This window comes from Bufo gargarizans, chromosome 3 (genome assembly GCF_014858855.1).
Source record: "Bufo gargarizans isolate SCDJY-AF-19 chromosome 3, ASM1485885v1, whole genome shotgun sequence".
NCBI classification, from domain to species: Eukaryota; Metazoa; Chordata; class Amphibia; order Anura; family Bufonidae; genus Bufo; species Bufo gargarizans.
In genome coordinates, this window is record NC_058082.1 from 567,969,338 (window position 1) to 567,990,136 (window position 20,799).

Here is a 20,799-nt window from a genome sequence, read left to right on the forward strand (position 1 = left end):
TGTCCTAATTTTTTCACATGACTGTATCTGTGAGATCTTTTCTGGGTTCCTCATGATGTGTCTGTATCTATGAGATCTGATTTAGGTTCCTTATGATGTATCTGTATGAGATCTAACCTCAGCTCCTCATGATATCTATGAGATCTGATCTGGGTTCTTCATGATGTATCTGTGAGATATTTTCTGGGTTCTTCATGATGTATCTTTATCTATGAGGTCTGAGTTTGGGTCCTAATGATGTCCCAGTATCTGTGAAATCTTATCATGTAATATCTGAGCTTGTTTCTTGTCCTGTAGTTCACTTTTTGATAGTAGTAACCATCTCTTTCATATTTTTAGCTTCCTGTAACTTTGCCATTGTGACCCCCATGCAGTAATTTAGGGATTTTGCTGGCACAGGAGAAACCAGCTGGGCAGACATTGTGCCCCGGGTCAGACAGAGAAATTTGCTGACGGTTGGTTGTGGATGAAGTCATGTCTCTCTGGAGGGCTCTGTGTAATCCCTCCCCATGTGAAAGTGCGATCCCCTTCACTTCGTCTGATATATAAGGGTTTGGCTGCTCATTGTGGCACATAGGTCTGTGTCTGGCTTCACGTCTCAACCATGGACATCACTATTCAGCACCCTTGGTTCAAGCGCGCCCTGGGTCCCTTCTATCCCAACCGTGTCTTTGACCAGGTTTTTGGAGATGGGCTGTTTGATTATGACCTGTACCCCTTCTTCTCCTCCACCATCAGCCCTTACTACAAGCAGAGCTTCTTCAGGGGATATATGGACTCTGGCATCTCTGAGGTGAGGGCGACCAGTCACAAATCAGTACAATATGTGGTCACTAAAATATACAAATCCTTCCACCAGCAGAACCCTTATGTGTGGAGGTTCCTTTAGGTCTGTGGTCTCCAAAATGGGGCTCTGTTACAATACCAAACCCCATCATGCCCTGAAAGCCTCCTGACTCCCTCTCTATTATTTTTATTGCCTGTTTGGATTTTAGTTATCTCCAGCTGAGGTTGGACATTTTGATCATCTGTCCTTTCCCTTCTGATATTAGCGGTAACTCTATAACCGCTCCATAAAATGTTCAATCATTCTATGTCAGGAAATCTTCTCACATGCTAAAAAGATTCACTCCAGCTGGGTATACATTACATCTGGTATCAGTGATGTCCATGCTTCAGCTGCAGGTAAGATGGCGGATGGCCAGATGGATGAGCTCTGTGTCTCTCATTTCAGGTGCGCTCAGACCGGGACCGTTTTATCATTAACTTGGACGTGAAGCATTTTTCTCCTGAGGATCTGACAGTCAAACTTCAGGATGACTTTGTGGAGATCCATGGAAAACACAGTGAAAGACAGGTGGGTGATGTGTCCACACGGTAGATCCTGTTATGGGTGAAGGGATGGATGATTGATGTGTCCACGGGGTAGAATCTCTGATGGGATGGATGGATGATTGATGTGTCCTCAGGGTAGATCCACTGATGGATGGAGGGATGGATAGATGACTGATGTGTCTATAGGGTAGATCCTCTGATGGGTGGATGGAGGGATAGATGACTGATGTGTCCACAGGGTAGATCCTCTGATGGGTGGAGTGATAGATGACTGATGTGTCCACAGGGTAGATCCTCTGATGGGTGGAGGGATAGATGACTGATGTGTCTATAGAGTAGATCCTCTGATGAGTGAAGGGATAAATGACTGATGTGTCCACAGTGTAGATCTGATGGATGGATGGATAGTTGACTGATGTGTCTACAGGGTAGATCCTCGGATGGATGGATGGATGGATGGAGGGATATATGACTGATGTGTCCACAGGGTAGATCCTCTGATGGATGGATAGAGGGATATTTGACTGATGTGTCCACAGGGTAGATCCTCGGATGGATGGATGGATGGAGGGATATTTGACTGATGTGTCCACAGGGTAGATCCTCTGATGGATGGAGGGATGGATAGATGACTGATGTGTCTATAGGGTAGATCCTCTGATGGGTGGATGGAGGGATAGATGACTGATGTGTCCACAGGGTAGATCCTCTGATGGGTGGAGTGATAGATGACTGATGTGTCCACAGGGTAGATCCTCTGATGGGTGGAGTGATAGATGACTGATGTGTCCACAGGGTAGATCCTCTGATGGATGGATGTAGGGATAGATGACTGATGTGTCCACAGATTAGATTCTCTGATGGGTGGAGGGATGGATGATTGATGTGTCTGCAGTGTATGTAAAGCCTGTATTAGACAGGCAGATCAGCAAGCGATTGTCGGGAGGGAAGCGTTCCTTACTGGCAATAGCTTGCTAGCTAGCAGAGGAGACCGCTGCTACTACATGCAGTGATCGCCTCCACAGTTTGGGAAGGAATGATCATTATGCCATTGCTTGTCCCCATGTGTCATACTCTGTAATACGAGGCAGGAGCCATCACAGCGCCCCCCGCAGGCTGTATGCGTCATACTCTGCAGTGCCCCATTTAGACTCTGCTCACCAGGGAGGCTGCAGGTGTTCGAGCAGATGACACTAGTGATCCAGTTGACAGAGGTAGAGGCATGTAACATACATGTGATCTCTTCACAATCACGGGACGGAGCTCATAGGTCAGATGCAATTCGGATTTGTCTTGTATTGAAGTAATGCCACACAAGGTATTGACGTTCAGGCCTTTTATGGAGCTCAGGTTGTTGACACGTATGGCACAGAGATGGTGGCGTGTAAAAATAGTGAATACATGCTGTTTGTGTTCAGGACGATCATGGATACATCTCCCGGGAGTTCCACCGCCGCTATCGCCTTCCACCAAGCTTGGACCAGTCCTCAGTCAGCTGCTCCCTCTCTGCCGACGGCATCCTGACCTTCTCTGGTCCCAAACTGCATTCCAATCTGGATTCAAGCCACAGCGAGAGACCTATCCCTGTATCCCGCGATGAGAAGCCCACCTCCGCTCCCTCTTCCTAAACCAGCCTTCTCCTTCGGTACACCCCACCCTACAGTCTACCCCGAGCTGCTGTCCCCGATGTACAGACATAGGGCCAAACCAGCAATAAAGATAACCTGATATCAGCGCTGTCTGTCTGTGTGATGAATGCATGGAGCTATGGAGGGGGCCAAACTAAGCAGGGGCCACACTCTATATAGTCCCATCACCTATACAGGATGGGGTCTTTACAATAAGAGTGAAGTGATCCATGAAGTAGTAACGGCGAGACCGGTGAGAAGGTTCCAGTAATGGACCGTTACCAGAGGAGTTAGGTTTATATGAGGGAGACTATTGATCCCGACACCTTCTTCCTTCATACCCCTCCATAATCAAACCTGATTAGTAGTAGTATAGGGCAGCGGGCTCCCCCCGGCACCTGCCTCGTCTTTTACTCACAGGAGGGCTGAAGTCCCATACCTGGCAAGCAGCTGGGAAGCCTTGGTACAGAATTTGCCCTGGGCTCTGAGAGTTACTGATCCCCTCATAACGTGGGATGTTCATTGAGAGCCACCCACTCTCGGCAAAAAAAATCCACATAAAAGGTGGAAACCGGGGCAGTGATGTTGTGCTGACTGGTTGTATGGGATTTGGCAGGAGAGGTGCCCTGTATAAAAGGGGCCATACAGAGTTGGACGGCCTCCATACACATTAGATGGTCGACTGGTCCGACTGAAATCAGCAGTTTTGGTCTCTAATGTGTATGGCGACCTCCAACTCTTTCCCACCAGCAGATGTCAGAGGAAATAAGCTTCAAGCTGTAGGGTTTCAACATGGTGACGCTTACATTCACACTGGAAGAGACTTATCCCTTCTGGTGATTGAGAACAGATGCACTCATGGCCAAGCGTTGACCTGACCTAGGTTGACCGACCACTGTTGGCGTTTATTAATTCGGCTCACATTTCAGCTCACCCTTAAAACCCTGATATCTCTACCTCAAGGCCTCACGCACACAGCCATTGCGGTTTCTGCGGTCCGCGTTACACAGATACTGGCCGTGTGCGTTGCAGGTCAGAACTTCCTGCTCTGGTAAAAGTGACTATTCTTGTTTGCAAAACAGTCAAGAATAGGACATTCTATTTTTTGGTGGCCTGCAGACCACATATACGGATGTGGACAGCACATGGTGTGCTTTCTGCATCTTCTGCGGCCCCATTCATGTGCATGGGGCATATCTGAGGGGCAAATGCTGGACTGGGGGGGGCAATTGTACATGAGGCATCCCCACCAGCTATGATAAATCTACCCCAAAGTGTTTGAGAACGGGTCAGAACTTCTCACTTTCTACTGAGGAAGCTCTGGAGCCCAGACAAGTCCTCAGCACAGGAAGCACAAAGGCTCATGGATCCTAGGGGCCCGGTCCTTAGCTACAAAACCTTCATAGCAATTTTGTGGATTATTTTTTTGTAGGGGGTGGGGGGCACAATACAGCAATCACTCCCATCATGTATGAAAAATAATTTATTTAGTTTCTTTTCTCAGTAGAAATGAGTCTTTGACCCGTTAGTGTCCTTCAGTCCTGCAACCACGCAGGAAAATACTCAACACATAACCCCTCAGAGGAGGAGAGGCAGCCACGGAGGTCAGATACGGTGGAGGGGACAAAAGGAGGAGAGGCCGCCACGGAGGTCAGATACAGTGGAGGGGACAAAGGAGGATAGGCAGCCACGGAGGTCAGATACGGTGGAGGGGACAAAGGAGGAGAGGCAGCCACGGAGGTCAGATACAGTGGAGGGAACAAAGGAGGAGAGGCAGCCACGGAGGTCAGATACGGTGGAGGGGACAAAGGAGGAGAGGCAGCCACGGAGGTCAGATACAGTGGAGGGGACAAAAGGAGGAGAGGCAGCCACGGAGGTCAGATACAGTGGAGGGGACAAAAGGAGGAGAGGCAGCCACGGAGGTCAGATACGGTGGAGGGGACAAAGGAGGAGAGGCAGCCACGGAGGTCAGATACGGTGGAGGGGACAAAGGAGGAGAGGCAGCCACGGAGGTCAGATACGGTGGAGGGGACAAAGGAGGAGAGGCAGCCACGGAGGTCAGATACAGTGGAGGGGACAAAGGAGGAGAGGCAGCCACGGAGGTCAGATACGGTGGAGGGGACAAAGGAGGAGAGGCAGCCACGGAGGTCAGATACGGTGGAGGGGACAAAGGAGGAGAGGCAGCCACGGAGGTCAGATACGGTGGAGGGGACAAAGGAGGAGAGGCAGCCACGGAGGTCAGATACGGTGGAGGGGACAAAGGAGGAGAGGCAGCCACAAGGTCAGGTACAGGGGAGGGGACAAAGGAGGAGAGGCAGCCACGAGGTCAGGTACAGTGGAGAGGATAAAGGAGGAGAGGCAGCCATGGGCATCTGGGGTAGGGAAAAGGGACAAGTTACAGTGTGACGCCGTTGAGGAGGTTTGGGAGCATGAAGTTTCATCTGATGAATTAGCAGCGTTCTAAGATCCACAGACAGTTCCAGCGCACAACACTGTGCAACGGCGGCCAGCAGTCCACGTCATACTTCCAGCGCACATCATGCTGTTGTGGCGGCCAGCAGTCCACGTCATACTTCCAGCGCACATCATGCTGTTGTGGCGGCCAGCGGTCCACACGTCATACTTCCAGGGCACATTGCGCTGTCGTGGCGGCCAGCAGTCCACACATTATACTTCCAGCGCACACCGCGGTGTTGTGGCGGCCAGCGGTCCACGTCATAATTCCAGCGCACACCGCGGTGTTGTGGTGGCCAGCAGTCCACACATTATACTTCCAGCGCACACCGCGGTGTTGTGGCGGCCAGCAGTCCACACATTATACTTCCAGCGCACAACGCGGTGTTGTGGCGGCCAGCAGTCCACACATTATACTTCCAGCGCACACCGCGGTGTTGTGGCGGCCAGCAGTCCACACATTATACTTCCAGCGCACACCGCGGTGTTGTGGCGGCCAGCAGTCCACACATTATACTTCCAGCGCACACCGCGGTGTTGTGGCGGCCAGCAGTCCACACATTATACTTCCAGCGCACACCGCGGTGTTGTGGCGGCCAGCAGTCCACACATTATACTTCCAGCGCACACCGCGGTGTTGTGGCGGCCAGCAGTCCACACATTATACTTCCAGCGCACACCGCGGTGTTGTGGCGGCCAGCAGTCCACACATTATACTTCCAGCGCACACCGCGGTGTTGTGGCGGCCAGCAGTCCACACATTATACTTCCAGCGCACACCGCGGTGTTGTGGCGGCCAGCAGTCCACACATTATACTTCCAGCGCACACCGCAGTGTTGTGGCGGCCAGCAGTCCACACATTATACTTCCAGCTCACACCGCGGTGTTGTGGCGGTCCACGTCATAATTCCAGCGCACACCGCGGTGTCATGGCGGCCAGCCCTTGCTACATACAGTAAATACAAACACTAAGGAGGAGACAAGTTGCCGGTTTGTTCTGTGCTTGTGATTATTGCTTGGTCCAGGTCAGTGCTGTGCGGACCCCTCCAGCGACAGAGCGGCCCCTTTTGTGCATGTGATATATTGCAAGGCCCTCCGCCCAGGAGCAGGTACGAGGTAAAGTCTAAGATGCCTACTACACTCCCCATCATTCACTGCACAGTGGGGCACCCACAGTCCACAGTCATGGGCCACACATGAGCTTCTTTAAGAAACTTGGGCTCCAAGTAGCAATCTGCAGAAGTCTCGGGGAGCGGAGAAGACGGGGCGGTGGGGGGGCAGAGGGAAATCTGTAGCAGCCTGCAGGAAGAGAGACAACGATGAGACTCCCGGCTCGTGGCTGCTGGGAACAGTCTTCAGCAGTGACCACTTACCTCTGCTGCTGCAGGACGTCCAGCAGGAACCCTGGGGAGTCTCCAGAACCATGAGTGCTGGCCGCAGAGCGCCCCCCGACTCGGGCAGAGAGCCCTCGATGACGAAGCTTACTGAGACACAGGAGACCACGAACTCGAACAGACCTCCGGAGCTGACGAAGTGCACTGGCTCCTGAACACACGTACGAAGGGTTAATGGACAGCAGCACATGTACACGGATCATACATACAGCTACACGTACAGTACATGTCATACGTCTGCAGGCACTGACCTTGTGTCAGGAAGGTGTCGGATGCTCGGCGCCCCTCCTGGAAGGTGACGGGCAGCAGACAGTTGGGGGAGGGGATTTCCTGATGCTGTAGGACAGGAGTCGCTGACTGGGCACTGAGGGGCGCTGCCGAGCGCGGGTCACAGGACGGCCGCAGACAGCTCTCCAGACTGTGACACGGGGAAGACGCGGAGGAAACCAGAATATCTGCGGAGGAGAAGTCAGTGAGCGCACAGCACCGCCAGACGACAAGCAGCACAGAGGAATTCAGCAGCTGCCATCTACCTGGTGCTGCCGGCCGCGGATCTCTACTCTTCAGGGTCTGCTCACACAGCTGCGGCTCCTCCAGCAACGAAGACTCCTGCAGCGGAGGGCGAGGGGCCGAAACTGGGGCCCCAAGAAGAGACGGCTCCCCCAGATACAGCAGAGACTGCCAGAGAAGAGCAGAAGAGTCAGGTCTCTGCGCGCCGCGACCACAGTGTCCGTGTAAGTGTGACGTGACGCATCTATACGAGGATGTACACGCGTGTGCAAGGAGTCATCGATTTATCCGTTTAACCCCTTCAAGACCAGGCCTATCTTCATTTTTACATTTTTGATCACCGTTATTCACTTTTTTTGGAGGATGAAATGAAAAAAAAAAAAAAAAAAAAAAAGGCAAATCGCGGGTTTTTAATATTTTTTCTGTTACTGCGTTCACTGCACGAGAATTTTTAATAGTTCAGACATTTTCGGACGCGGCGATACCCAATATGTTAATTTTTTTATTGTTTATGTATTTTTATGGGTAAAATTGGAAAAGGGGGGGCGATTTAAACTTTTAATATATTGGTGTTTTTTTTTTTACTTTATTTTTATTTTTTTACAGCAATTATCCCCCATAGAGGCCTCGTACGTGGGATCTTTTGATCCCCTCTCCTATTGACCATAACAGAGATCTATTCCGGTCACTCTCCCTTCTACGTTGTGCCTCGTATGGAGAAAGCCATGGCAGGTCTGGTTGGCTTCAGCAGCGTCCAGGCTGCCATGGCAACCGCTCTTAGCCCCGCGATTTCACTGCGGGGGCTCCGATCGGAAGAAAGATGGAGCCGCATCACTTCACAGGTGCTGCGATCAGCCTTGATAGTGGCACCTGAGGGGTTAAATGGCAGGGGGGCGGCACAATCGCTGCTTCCTGTCAGTGCAGCCGGATGCTGGCTGTATCATACAGCGGGCAGATCGCGCGTATGGAGCGGGTTCACTGCAGAGGCCCGCCCCATACATCCCCTGGCATGCCATAATGTACCTGTATGTCCAAATGCGTGAAGGGGTTAAAGAGATTTTACACATATACACACGTGCGATATAAGAGTGTGTGCCAGTACATATACATACGTGCGAGTGTGTGCCAGTACATATACATACGTGCGAGTGTGTGCCAGTACATATACATACGTGCGAGTGTGTGCCAGTACATATACATACGTGCGAGTGTGTGCCAGTACATATACATACGTGCGAGTGTGTGCCAGTACATATACATACGTGCGAGTGTGTGCCAGTACATATACATACGTGCGAGTGTGTGCCAGTACATGTATATAAGAGTGTGTGCCAGTACATATACATACGTGCGAGTGTGTGCCAGTACATGTATATAAGAGTGTGTGCCAGTACATGTATATAAGAGTGTGTGCCAGTACATGTATATAAGAGTGTGTGCCAGTACATGTATATAAGAGTGTGTGCCAGTACATGTATATAAGAGTGTGTGCCAGTACATGTATATATGAGTGTGTGCCAGTACATGTATATGAGTGTGTGCCAGTACATGTATATAAGAGTGTGTGCCAGTACATAAACATACGTGTAAGTGTGTGCCAGTACATGTGTGGCCTTCTTCTTACCTGCAGTGGGCCGCTGAGCTCACAATCATAATCTGCCACTGCTGCCTGCGGCTGACACAGGAGAGGAGAAACAGCAGAGGAAAGGGGAGCCTGTGGGAAGAGGAGATCCTGAGTCAGTGCTGCCACCAGGGGGCGTGTGGCCCCTCATACCCTCCCCCTCCGCACAGCCCTCACCTTCACACAGTCTGAAGCTCTGGCTTCCGGGAGCTGCCCAAACCGTGACTCCTGCAGCCGCTCCACCAGGAGGTAGTAGATGGCGGCGTAATGATCATACGTGTCGTTCTGTAGAGCCTGAGAACCGAAAGAAGAAGAGTCACCCCCAGACACGGAGCTGCTCCGAGGAGCCCTGCTGGACAGGCTGTGCCACTACTCACCTGCAGGGTGCGCTCTCTGTCAATGCCCAGATTCTGCATGATGGCCAGGACTTGTACACTGAGCTGGGGGGCCAGGAAATCACTGTGCAGGAGCGGCTGCTGGGGGGCCACACCCTGGAACCACCGGTGCTGTCTGATCTGTGCAATGCTCAGCCTCTTCCCCGGGTCCACCACCAGCATCCGGCGCAGCAGAGACTCGCAGTCTGAGGGTAGAGCACAGGCGTCAAGCCATGGAGGAGCGTGGGGCAGGAAAAACACAGGAGGAGGAGAAGAAGATCGGGGGGGGGGGTCAGGAAAAACACAGGAGGAGGAGAAGGAGGAGGAGGAGGAGATCGGGGGTCAGGAAAAAACACAGGAGGAGGAGGAGGAGGAGGAGAAGGAGAAGGAGAAGAAGATCGGGGGTCAGGAAAAAAACACAGGAGGAGGAGGAGGAGGAGGAGGAGGAGGAGATCGGGGGGCAGGAAAAACACAGGAGGAGGAGATCGGGGGGCAGGAAAAACACAGCAGGAGGAGAAGATCGGGGGTCAGGAAAAACACAGCAGGAGGAGGAGGAGAAAATCGGGGGTCAGGAAAAACACAGCAGGAGGAGGAGGAGAAGAAGATCGGGGGTCAGGAAAAAACACAGGAGGAGGAGAAGGAGAAGAAGATCGGGGGTCAGGAAAAAACACAGGAGGAGGAGGAGGAGATCGGGGGGCAGGAAAAACACAGGAGGAGGAGATCGGGGGGCAGGAAAAACAGCAGGAGGAGAAGATCGGGGGTCAGGAAAAACACAGCAGGAGGAGGAGGAGAAAATCGGGGGTCAGTAAAAACACAGGAGGAGGAGGAGGAGGAGGAGGAGGAGGAGGAGATCGGGGGTCAGGAAAAAACACAGGAGGAGGAGAAGGAGAAGAAGATCGGGGGTCAGGAAAAACACAGGAGGAGGAGAAGGAGAAGGAGAAGAAGATCGGGGGTCAGGAAAAAAAACACAGGAGGAGGAGAAGGAGAAGAAGATCGGGGGTCAGGAAAAAACACAGGAGGAGGAGGAGGAGGAGGAGGAGGAGGAGGAGGAGGAGGAGGAGGAGGAGGAGAAGATCGGGGGTCAGGAAAAAACACAGGAGGAGGAGGAGGAGGAGGAGGAGGAGGAGGAGAAGATCGGGGGTCAGGAAAAAACAAGGAGGAGGAGGAGGAGGAGATCGGGGGTCAGGAAAAAACACAGGAGGAGGAGATCGGGGGTCAGGAAAAACACAGGAGGAGGAGGAGGAGGAGGAGGAGGAGGAGGAGATCGGGGGTCAGGAAAAACACAGGAGGAGGAGGAGGAGGAGGAGGAGGAGGAGGAGGAGGAGGAGAAGAAGATCGGGGGTCAGGAAAAACACAGGAGGAGGAGGAGGAGGAGGAGGAGGAGGAGGAGGAGGAGGAGAAGATCGGGGGTCAGGAAAAACACAGGAGGAGGAGGAGAAGATCGGGGGTCAGGAAAAACACAGGAGGAGGAGGAGATCGGGGGGCAGGAAAAACACAGGAGGAGGAGGAGATCGGGGGGCAGGAAAAACACAGATGAGGAGATCGGAAGGCAAGAAAAACAGGGAAGCTATTCATGTACTCCCTCCTGCGTCCACAGGGGGCGCCTCACCTTGGGACATGTAGTACGGGATTCTGAAGCGCCCGTCCAGGACCCGCTGACGCAGGATCGGCAGGTTTGGTCCATCAAAGGGAAATGACCCACAAAGCAAAACATACAGGACGACCCCCAAACTCTGCAGAGAAGAAGGGACTGCACATGAGAGAGCTGCGACGGTAACCCGCTGCCCGTGACACCCACGGTCCTGCTACGTGCGTGTCCTCACCCAGATATCCAGTAGGGGGCCCTCATACTCCTTTCCCTGGAACACCTCCGGCGCAGCATACGGGGGGCTCCCGCACCAGGTGTTCAGGGGTCGACCTTCCATGTAGAAGTTACCAAAGCCAAAATCTGCAGAGAAATAGTAACAGACGGTTACCGCCAGCCCTGCCCGTCCCTGCTCCTGTGTCCACCCATGGACCATGCCCATCCTAACCACGCTGTCCCACCCATTATGACCCTCCCCCTGAACGTAAAGGCCCACCCACCGTGTCTATGTCATCCCCACACCTGTGCCCACTCACTGACTGCACTGTCCCACCCAACTTGCCCATCCCTGGGCCTGTGTCCACCTGCTGACCACCCCTCACCCCCATCTCTCTGGGCAGTCACTCACCGGCCAGTTTGACCTCCATGTTGTCCCCCAGCAGCAGGTTTTCAGTCTTCAGGTCGCGGTGGACGATGTTCTGGGAGTGACAGTATTCCACGGCACACAGGATCTGCAGGAACTTGGCACGGGCTTCTTCCTCGGACAGGCGTCCTCGCGCGGTCAGGTAATCTGCAGGACACAGGTAGTGAGCACAGGGTGAGCAGCCATCGGGCATGAGGTCTACTCCACCGGCTACGACAAGTCCTCACTCACCAAATAACTCCCCGCTCCGGGCGTACTCCGTCACCAGATAGATCATGTCTTTGGTCTCCATCACCTGCAACAAGAGAGGAAGAATAATGGCGGGCGAGGGCCGCGTGGGGGACACAGGGGCGAGGGCCGCGTGGGGGGCACAGGGGCGAGGGCCGCCTGAGGGGCACAGGGGCTAGGGCCGCCTGAGGGGCACAGGGGCTAGGGCCGCCTGAGGGGCACAGGGGCGAGGGCCGCCTGAGGGGCACAGGGGCGAGGGCCGCCTGGGGGGCACAGGGGCGAGGGCCGCCTGGGGGGCACAGGGGCGAGGGCCGCCTGGGGGGCACAGGGGCGAGGGCCGCCTGGGGGGCACAGGGGCGAGGGCCGCCTGAGGGGCGGTATGGGTACAGGGGTCTCACCTGGTAGAGGCGGATGATGTGGGGGTGGCGCAGGCGCTTCATGATCTGGACCTCCCGGTAAATCTTCTCCAGATTGGCGCGGTCCAGTCGTGTTTTATCAATGATTTTAATGGCGACCTATAAAGAGGAGGAGGGGAGTGAGACCGCCGCGACCCACAGGCTCCGCCCCCACAGCAGCGCCATTCTCCCTGTGTTACCTGGGTGTTGGTCACTCGGTGCCGCGCCAGTTTCACCACCGCAAAGTTTCCCTTGCCGAGTGTCCCTTCGATGTCATAAAATCCGACCCGGAGCGGCCTGCGGGGGGCGACACCCCGACCACAGCTGTCCCTGAGAATCACCATCCTGCCAGAGAGCGGAGAGTCCGGGGGTCACACAATGTGGGGGAGGGGATACAGAGCATGTGTCCCCGGTCCGGGTGTCGGGGAGATTCGGGTGTCCCCGGTCCGGGTGTCAGGGAGATTCGGGTGTCTCCGGTCCCGGTGTCAGGGAGATTCGGGTGTCCCCGGTCTCGGTGTCAGGGAGATTTGGGTGTCCCCGGTCTCGGTGTCAGGGAGATTCGGGTGTCCCCGGTCCGGGTGTCAGGGAGATTCGGGTGTCCCCGGTCCGGGTGTCAGGGAGATTCGGGTGTCCCCGGTCTCGGTGTCAGGGAGATTCGGGTGTCCCCGGTCTCGGTGTCAGGGAGATTCGGGTGTCCCCGGTCCCGGTGTCAGGGAGATTCGGGTGTCCCCGGTCCGGGTGTCAGGGAGATTCGGGTGTCCCCGGTCCGGGTGTCAGGGAGATTCGGGTGTCCCCGGTCTCGGTGTCAGGGAGATTCGGGTGTCCCCGGTCTCGGTGTCAGGGAGATTCGGGTGTCCCCGGTCCCGGTGTCAGGGAGATTCGGGTGTCCCCGGTCCGGGTGTCAGGGAGATTCGGGTGTCCCCGGTCCGGGTGTCAGGGAGATTCGGGTGTCCCCGGTCCCGGTGTCAGGGAGATTCGGGTGTCCCCGGTCCCGGTGTCAGGGAGATTCGGGTGTCCCCGTTCCCGGTGTCAGGGAGATTCGGGTGTCCCCGGTCCGGGTGTCAGGGAGATTCTGGTGTCCCCGGTCCGGGTGTCAGGGAGATTCGGGTGTCCCCGGTCTCAGTGTCAGGGAGATTCGGGTGTCCCCGGTCCGGGTGTCAGGGAGATTCGGGTGTCCCCGGTCCGGGTGTCAGGGAGATTCGGGTGTCCCCGGTCTCAGTGTCGGGGAGATTCGGGTGTCCCCAGTCCGGGTGTCGGGTAGATTCGGGTGTCCCCGGTCCGGGTGTCAGGGAGATTCGGGTGTCGGGTTGTCAGTCTCACCTGCCGGCCTCAGCTCCCGGTCTCCGGGATTCCTCTCCCGGTTTCTTCACTTCTCTCTCCGTTCATCACGTGTCCCTGAGACTCTCTGTTCCATAACTCCGCCTCATTGACGTCACACTTACGTCAAAACAAGTAGAAGTCCGCCCCGTTGCTTGGTGACCGGGAATTCTGACGCGCGCATTGATGTCTCCGTTACTATGGTTACCAAGAGATGACGTTAAAAAACAGCTGGTGCCATAATCGTCAGGTCTCAGTTTGCTCTGAATGCGTCTGCGCAGTAGGAGAGTGACGTCAACGGCGAGAGTCGGACACCTGGCGGCAAAAGACGGAACTGCAGGATGATGTAGACATGACGCTGGGAGGGGGAATATTCCATATATGTATAGGGGGGATAGCGAGGGTATATATATATATACAGGGTCTATACATCCACATGAAGGTTATATATATATATATATATATACAGGGTCTATACATCCACATGGAGGATATATATACACAGGGAGCCTCTATATACAGGGTCTATACATCCACATGGAGGATATATATATATATATACACAGGGAGCCTCTATATACAGGGTCTGTACATCCACATGGAGGATATATATATATATATATATATATATATACACACACATGGAGCCTCTATATACAGGGTCTATACATCCACATGGAGGATATATATATATACAGGGAGCCTCTATATGCAGGGTCTATATATCCACATGAATGATATATATATATATATATACACAGGGAGCCTCTATATACAGGGTCTATACATCCACATGGAGGATATATATATATATATATATATATATAGGGAGCCTCTATATACAGGGTCTATACATCCACATGGAGGATATATATATATATATATATATATATATATACACAGGGAGCCTCTATATGCAGGGTCTATATATCCACATGAAGGTTATATATATATATACACACATGGAGCCTCTATATACAGGGTCTATACATCCACATGGAGGGTATATATATATACACATGGAGCCTCTATATACAGGGTCTATACATCCACATGAAGGATATATATATATACACAGGGAGCCTCTATATACAGGGTCTATACATCCACATGAAGGGTATATATATATACAGGGAGCCTCTATATACAGGGTCTATACATCCACATGGAGGATATATATACAGGGAGCCTCTATATACAGGGTCTATACATCCACATGGAGGATATATATACAGGGAGCCTCTATATACAGGGTCTATACATCCACATGGAGGATATATATACAGGGAGCCTCTATATACAGGGTCTATACATCCACATGGAGGTTATATATATATACAGGGAGCCTCTATATACAGGGTCTATATATCCACATGGAGGTTATATATATATACAGGGAGCCTCTATATACAGGGTCTATACATCCACATGGAAGTTATATATATATATATATATACACACAGGGAGCCTCTATATACAGGGTCTATACATCCACATGGAGGATATATATACACAGGGAGCCTCTATATACAGGGTCTATACATCCACATGAAGGATATATATATATATATATATATATATATATACACAGGGAGCCTCTATATACAGGGTCTATACATCCACATGAAGGATATATATATATACAGGGAGCCTCTATATACAGGGTCTATACATCCACATGGAGGATATATATATATACAGGGAGCCTCTATATACAGGGTCTATACATCTACATGGAGGATATATATATATACATGGAGCCTCTATATACAGGGTCTATACATCTACATGGAGGATATATATATATATATATATATATACACAGGGAGCCTCTATATACAGGGTCTATACATCCACATGGAGGATATATATATACACAGGGAGCCTCTATATACAGGGTCTGTACATCCACATGGAAGTTATATATATATATATTTATATATATATATATACACAGGGAGCCTCTATATACAGGGTCTGTACATCCACATGGAGGATATATATATATACATGGAGCCTCTATATACAGGGTCTATACATCCACATGAGGGATATATATATATACACATGGAGCCTCTATATGCAGGGGCTATACATCCACATGGAGGATATATATATATATACATGGAGCCTCTATATACAGGGTCTATACATCCACATGAAGGATATATATATATACAGGGTCTATACATCCACATGGAGGATATATATATATATATATATATACACACAGGGAGCCTCTATATACAGGGTCTATACATCCACATGGAGGTTATATATATATACACACAGGGAGCCTCTATATACAGGGTCTATACATCCACATGGAGGGTATATATATATATATATATATATATACAGGGAGCCTCTATATACAGGGTCTGTACATCCACATGAAGGTTATATATATATATACATGGAGCCTCTATATACAGGGTCTATACATCCACATGAAGGATATATATATATACAGGGAGCCTCTATATACAGGGTCTATACATCCACATGGAGGTTATATATATATACACAGGGTCTATACATCCACATGGAGGATATATATATATATATATATATATATATATACAGGGAGCCTCTATATACAGGGTCTATACATCCACATGGAGGTTATATATATATACACAGGGTCTATACATCCACATGGAGGATATATATATATATATATATATATACAGGGAGCCTCTATATACAGGGTCTATACATCCACATGGAGGATATGCGTTAATTTCTTAACGATAATTTGTTTTCCCTTAGTCCTAACAGCAGCACATGTGGGGTTTATCCGCCCCAGTGAAACTGGTAGGACAGACGGAATGTTTAATGAAGTAAAGTAATCAAATAAATCCACGCCCCCATTACCTCACTATAAGAGGCCAAACCCCCCATACATCAGTGTGTCATAACAAGAAACTCTCAAAAAACAAAGGGAGGGATATTTGTGTGCTGCTGTTAGGACTAAGGGAAAACAAATTAACGTTAAGAAATTAACGCTTCCCTTACGTCCTAACCAGCAGCACATGTGGGGACTTAGCAAGAAGTTAGCCTAAAGGGTAGGGACTTCAATGCTGAATGGAATTCAAAACAGACCGCCCAAAGGCAGTGTCTTCTGATCCCCTGAGGTTGAGTCTATAATGGCTCACAAAGGTAGAATGTGAGCTCCAGGAGGCCGCGGAACAGATCTGTTCCAGAGGAATAAGAGACCTTTCGGCCCAACTAGTAGAGACTGCTCGGGTGGAGTGAGCAGTGACAAAGGCAGGAGGAGGTCTATTCTGGGAAGCGAAAGATTCTCTGATGGCCTCTCTGATCCATCTACTTAGAGTAGGCTTAGAGGCCTTCTTCCCTTTATTCCTGCCAAAGAACAGGATAAGAAGATTCTCTGACCTTCTGAACTCCCGGGATCTCTCAATGTAGATTCTCAAACATCTGGCCACATCCAGAGTATGGAGGGAAGTTTCTTCTGCAGAGGAAGAAGAGGAACATAACACAGGCAAAGACACAACTTGATTAATGTTGTGCACAGAGGGCACCTTAGGCAAAAAGGTGGGTAAAAAACGTAAAAGGACTCTGTCCGGTAAAAATAAAGTGTATGGCTCATATGCCGAAAAAGCCTGAAGCTCTGAAATGCGTTTGGCCGAAGTTACGGCCAACAAAAAGGTTACCTTCCAGGATAAAAACTTAAAGTCCACTTCTTCCAAGGGTTCAAAGGGAGGACCACTCAACCCTTTAAGCACCACTGAGAGATCCCACTGCGGTATAGGTCTTGAAATGCTAGGCTTAAGACGTACGGCTCCTTTAAGGAACCTCTTAATCAGAGGGTCTTGATGTAAAGATCTGCCAAAGGCGGCTGACAGAGCAGAGATCTGTACCTTGAGTGTAGAAGGGCTGAGGCCCTTATCTAGTCCATCCTGCATGAACTGAAGAATAGCTGATACTGGAGGATCCTGAGATGGTACTTGATGAGATGCACACCATAGAAGAAAAATGCGCTTTACCCTGGCGTAGGCCTTGACAGTCGCAGGAGCTCTGGAATGAGACATCGTTCTTAAGACCGCTGCTGATAGCCCTTCCGGCTCTAGAAGGGACTCATCAATCTCCAGGCTGTCAGATTGAGTCTGGATGGATCCAGGCAGAGCTGAGTGCCCCGGGACACCAGGTTCTGCATTGGGGGAAGCTTCCAATATTGCCCTCGGCTCATCTGCATGAGCAGGGTAAACCAAGACCTCCTGGGCCAGAATGGAATCACGGCTATTACTGAGGCTTGGTCCTGCCGAATCTTCATCAATACCCTGGGTATCATGGCGATGGGAGGAAAGATGTAGGCCAGCCTGAACTCCCATGGAATTGACAGAGCATCTACTGCCAAGGGATTGTCCTCCCGATACAGGGAACAGAACGTTTCCACTTTGGCATTGAATCTTGTCGCCATGAGATCTATGTCCGGGCGACCCCACCGGAGAGTGATCTGATGAAAGATCTCCTGATTCAGAGACATTTCTCCCAGAGCTGGGACTCCTCTGCTGAGCTGGTCTGCAACCACATTCAGGGACCCCCGAATGTGGACTGCTGAAAGGTGGGAAAGATTCTGCTCTGCCCAAGACAGAATTAGACCTACTTCTGAGAGTAGACTCTGAGACCTGGTGCCTCCCTGTTTGTTGATGTAAGATACCGCAGTAGAATTGTCTGAGCGAACCCTTACAGCCTTGTTTCTGATAAGGGGGAAAAAATGAAAGAGAGCCATCCGGATTGCTCTGAGTTCTCTCAGATTGGATGACATCAAACGCTCTTGAGGGCTCCAGGATCCTTGAACTTGAAGTTCCTCTAGATGGGCACCCCAGCCTAGAAGGGATGCATCTGTCGTCAACAGGATCCAACAAGGTTGGATCAAGGACCTCCCATCTTTGACCTGTTTCCACCACTTCAGTGAGCGGCGAGCTTGAGATGACAGGGAGCACTTTGTCTCTAGCCCTCTGGGAGTTCGATCCCATAGACTCAGAACTTCCGCTTGAAGAGGGCGAATATGCCACAAGGCCCAAGGAACCGCATCCACGGCTGCTGACATTAGGCCTAACATCCTCATCAATACTCTGATAGTTACCCGGCGGGGAACCATGAGTTGATCTGCAGTCTTGGAAATGCGTAACTTCCTTTCCGGAGAAAGGTAGAGCGTCATGTTGGCAGAATCTATTATGAACCCCAGAAACCTCCTGGTAGTGGAGGGAGAAATCTCTGACTTCTGCCAATTGATAATCCAGCCCAAGCGCTGGAGGAAGGACTGAGCCTGCAGAAGATGAAGATGAAGCGTCTCTACCGAGTGGGCTTTTAGAAGCCAATCGTCCAGATATGGAATGATCTCCAGGCCTCTCAATCTGAGGGGAGCTACTACAGCTATCACCACTTTGGTGAAGATGTAGGGCGCGGTTGTGATGCCGAAGGGAAGTGCGGCAAACTGAAAATGTTTCACCGTCCCTCTGAGACTTACTGCCACTCGTAGATACTTCCTGTGGGCCTGGCACACAGGGATGTGGAGATAGGCATCCCTTAGATCCAGTGTGACCATCAGGTCCCCTGGGCTCAGGATGCTGATTACCGATTTGATGGTTTCCATCCGGAACCGCCTTTTCTTTATGAATCGGTTGAGGTAGCGGAGATCTATGATCATGCGCCAACCTCCTGTGGCTTTGGGAACAAGGAAAACTGGCGAATAGACGCCGGATCCAATCTCTTCTGGAGGAACCTCCTCCAAGGCCCCTTTCCGCCTGTATTCCAGTATAGACTCCTCCAACACCGTTTGCTTCTCGCGTGGAAGTAATCTTGTCAAAACAAATTTTTCTGGGGGAACAGATAAAAATTCTATCCTGTACCCTGTCCTTATTATATTCAGGACCCAGGGATCTGGAACAAACTCTGTCCAGGTATTTAGAAAAAAAGTTAAACGGCCTCCGACTGGGAGGTCTGAAAGAATAGGAGTCAAATTTATGACTGGATCTGACGGAAGGGGAGGGCCGTCACTGGTCGGCTTTATTGTTTTTGTTCCCACCGGAACGATATGATCCTCCCCTCCTGGACCCACGGCCTCGCTGAGGCCTGGATTGGCCCTGAAAGGATCTGGACCCTCTACCCTGCCTACCCCTACCCTTAGGGGTTTGAGGAAGGCATTTGCCCTTTTTATCGGCAAGACCCTCCATAATGCGGTCCAGTTCAGTCCCAAAAAGCCTTCCTGGCTCGTAAGGGAGGCTGCATAAATTATACTTGGAGGCATTATCTGCCACCCAAGGTTTTAGCCATAGTGGCCTCCTACCCGCTGCAGAGAGGGCCATAGCTTTAGAGGCCAATTTTAACTGTTGTGGGCCAGAGTCACACAGAAATTCCACGGCAAGTAGAATGGACTTAAACTGCGCCAGGATGTCATCACGGGATATGCCAGAGTCGATATCCGACTGCACCTGTCGGAGGCGTCTTTGGAGGAAGACGGCTACCTCCGTAGTGGATATGGCCACAGATGCAGCAGCAGCAGCAGTGGAGTAAGACCTTCTCAAGGTGCATTCTACCCGCCTGTCCATCGGGTCCTGTAAGTTGGAGCCGTCATCAGCCGGGACAAGAGTCCTCTTAGACAATTTTGCAATTGCCAAATCAACTTTGGGCACAGTGCCCCACTGGTCAAATTGGGAAGTCACAATCGGAAACATGGACTTGAAGCGCTTTGAGATGACCGGTGCCTTCTCAGGATGTTTCCATTCTAGCTTCATTAATCGAGACAGAGTCTCGTCCACTTTGAAGGCCCTTGGCCCCCTAGAGGTGGACTCTGAAGCTTCCCCGGGATCAACATCCTGGTCCCCCGACCGGATGGATCTAAGTAACCTCTGGGTCTTCTCTACAGGAAAGGCGTACCTTCCAGCCTCTTCTTCCTCCCCGCTAGACTCAGAGGAATGGACTTCGTCCACGGTATGGTAGGCTTCCTCCTGCATAGGAGTGGGTCTCAGAGGAGATCGGACACTGGGTCTTCTGGATGACACGGAATCCCTTAGGGTGTTCATTGAGGACTCCACAAAGTCCTTTACCCAGACTACTAAGTCCCGTATGGTAGGCTCCGTATCAGGAGGCAGAGGAGGAGGACGGCAAGAGGGACACCTATTAAATTCATAGGAGTCCGCTAGAGGGGTGTCACAATCCCTACACGCCAAATGCTTGCGCTTGGATGACGTCTTGCGCCCAGTCCGATCCCCATCACCGGCAGAGGACATTATCTGCAGAGAAAGAGTTAAAAATGAATGAACAATGTCTATTCATTAGCTAACC

At 51.3% G+C, this 20,799-nt stretch overlaps 3 protein-coding genes across 3 annotated transcripts; 1 reads left to right on the plus strand and 2 right to left on the minus strand.

Moving 5' to 3' along the window:
* The first annotated feature begins 604 nt into the window (after positions 1-604).
* LOC122933083 (alpha-crystallin A chain-like) lies at positions 605-3,068 on the plus strand. The gene is made up of 3 exons (XM_044287840.1): positions 605-793; positions 1,235-1,357; positions 2,754-3,068. Exons 1-3 carry the CDS (start codon positions 605-607, stop codon positions 2,961-2,963), a joined length of 522 nt encoding a protein of 173 aa, XP_044143775.1. The 3' UTR covers positions 2,964-3,068.
* Positions 3,069-4,431: 1,363 nt separating this feature from the next.
* LOC122932866 (serine/threonine-protein kinase SIK1-like) lies at positions 4,432-13,611 on the minus strand. Its single transcript, XM_044287515.1, has 14 exons — positions 13,489-13,611; positions 12,369-12,513; positions 12,172-12,288; positions 11,777-11,840; positions 11,531-11,692; positions 11,141-11,265; positions 10,927-11,050; positions 9,321-9,523; positions 9,121-9,237; positions 8,947-9,036; positions 7,346-7,490; positions 7,064-7,267; positions 6,792-6,963; positions 4,432-6,717 (listed from the first exon to the last, which is right to left on the minus strand). The coding sequence occupies exons 2-14, from the start codon at positions 12,510-12,512 to the stop codon at positions 6,570-6,572; spliced, it is 1,815 nt and encodes a 604-aa protein (XP_044143450.1). The 5' UTR covers position 12,513; positions 13,489-13,611; the 3' UTR covers positions 4,432-6,569.
* A 2,810-nt stretch (positions 13,612-16,421) lies between these two features.
* On the minus strand, positions 16,422-20,558 carry LOC122930733. The gene is made up of 2 exons (XM_044284308.1): positions 20,392-20,558; positions 16,422-17,526 (listed from the first exon to the last, which is right to left on the minus strand). The coding sequence occupies exons 1-2, from the start codon at positions 20,535-20,537 to the stop codon at positions 16,563-16,565; spliced, it is 1,110 nt and encodes a 369-aa protein (XP_044140243.1). The 5' UTR covers positions 20,538-20,558; the 3' UTR covers positions 16,422-16,562.
* Between the last annotated feature and the right edge of the window lie 241 nt (positions 20,559-20,799).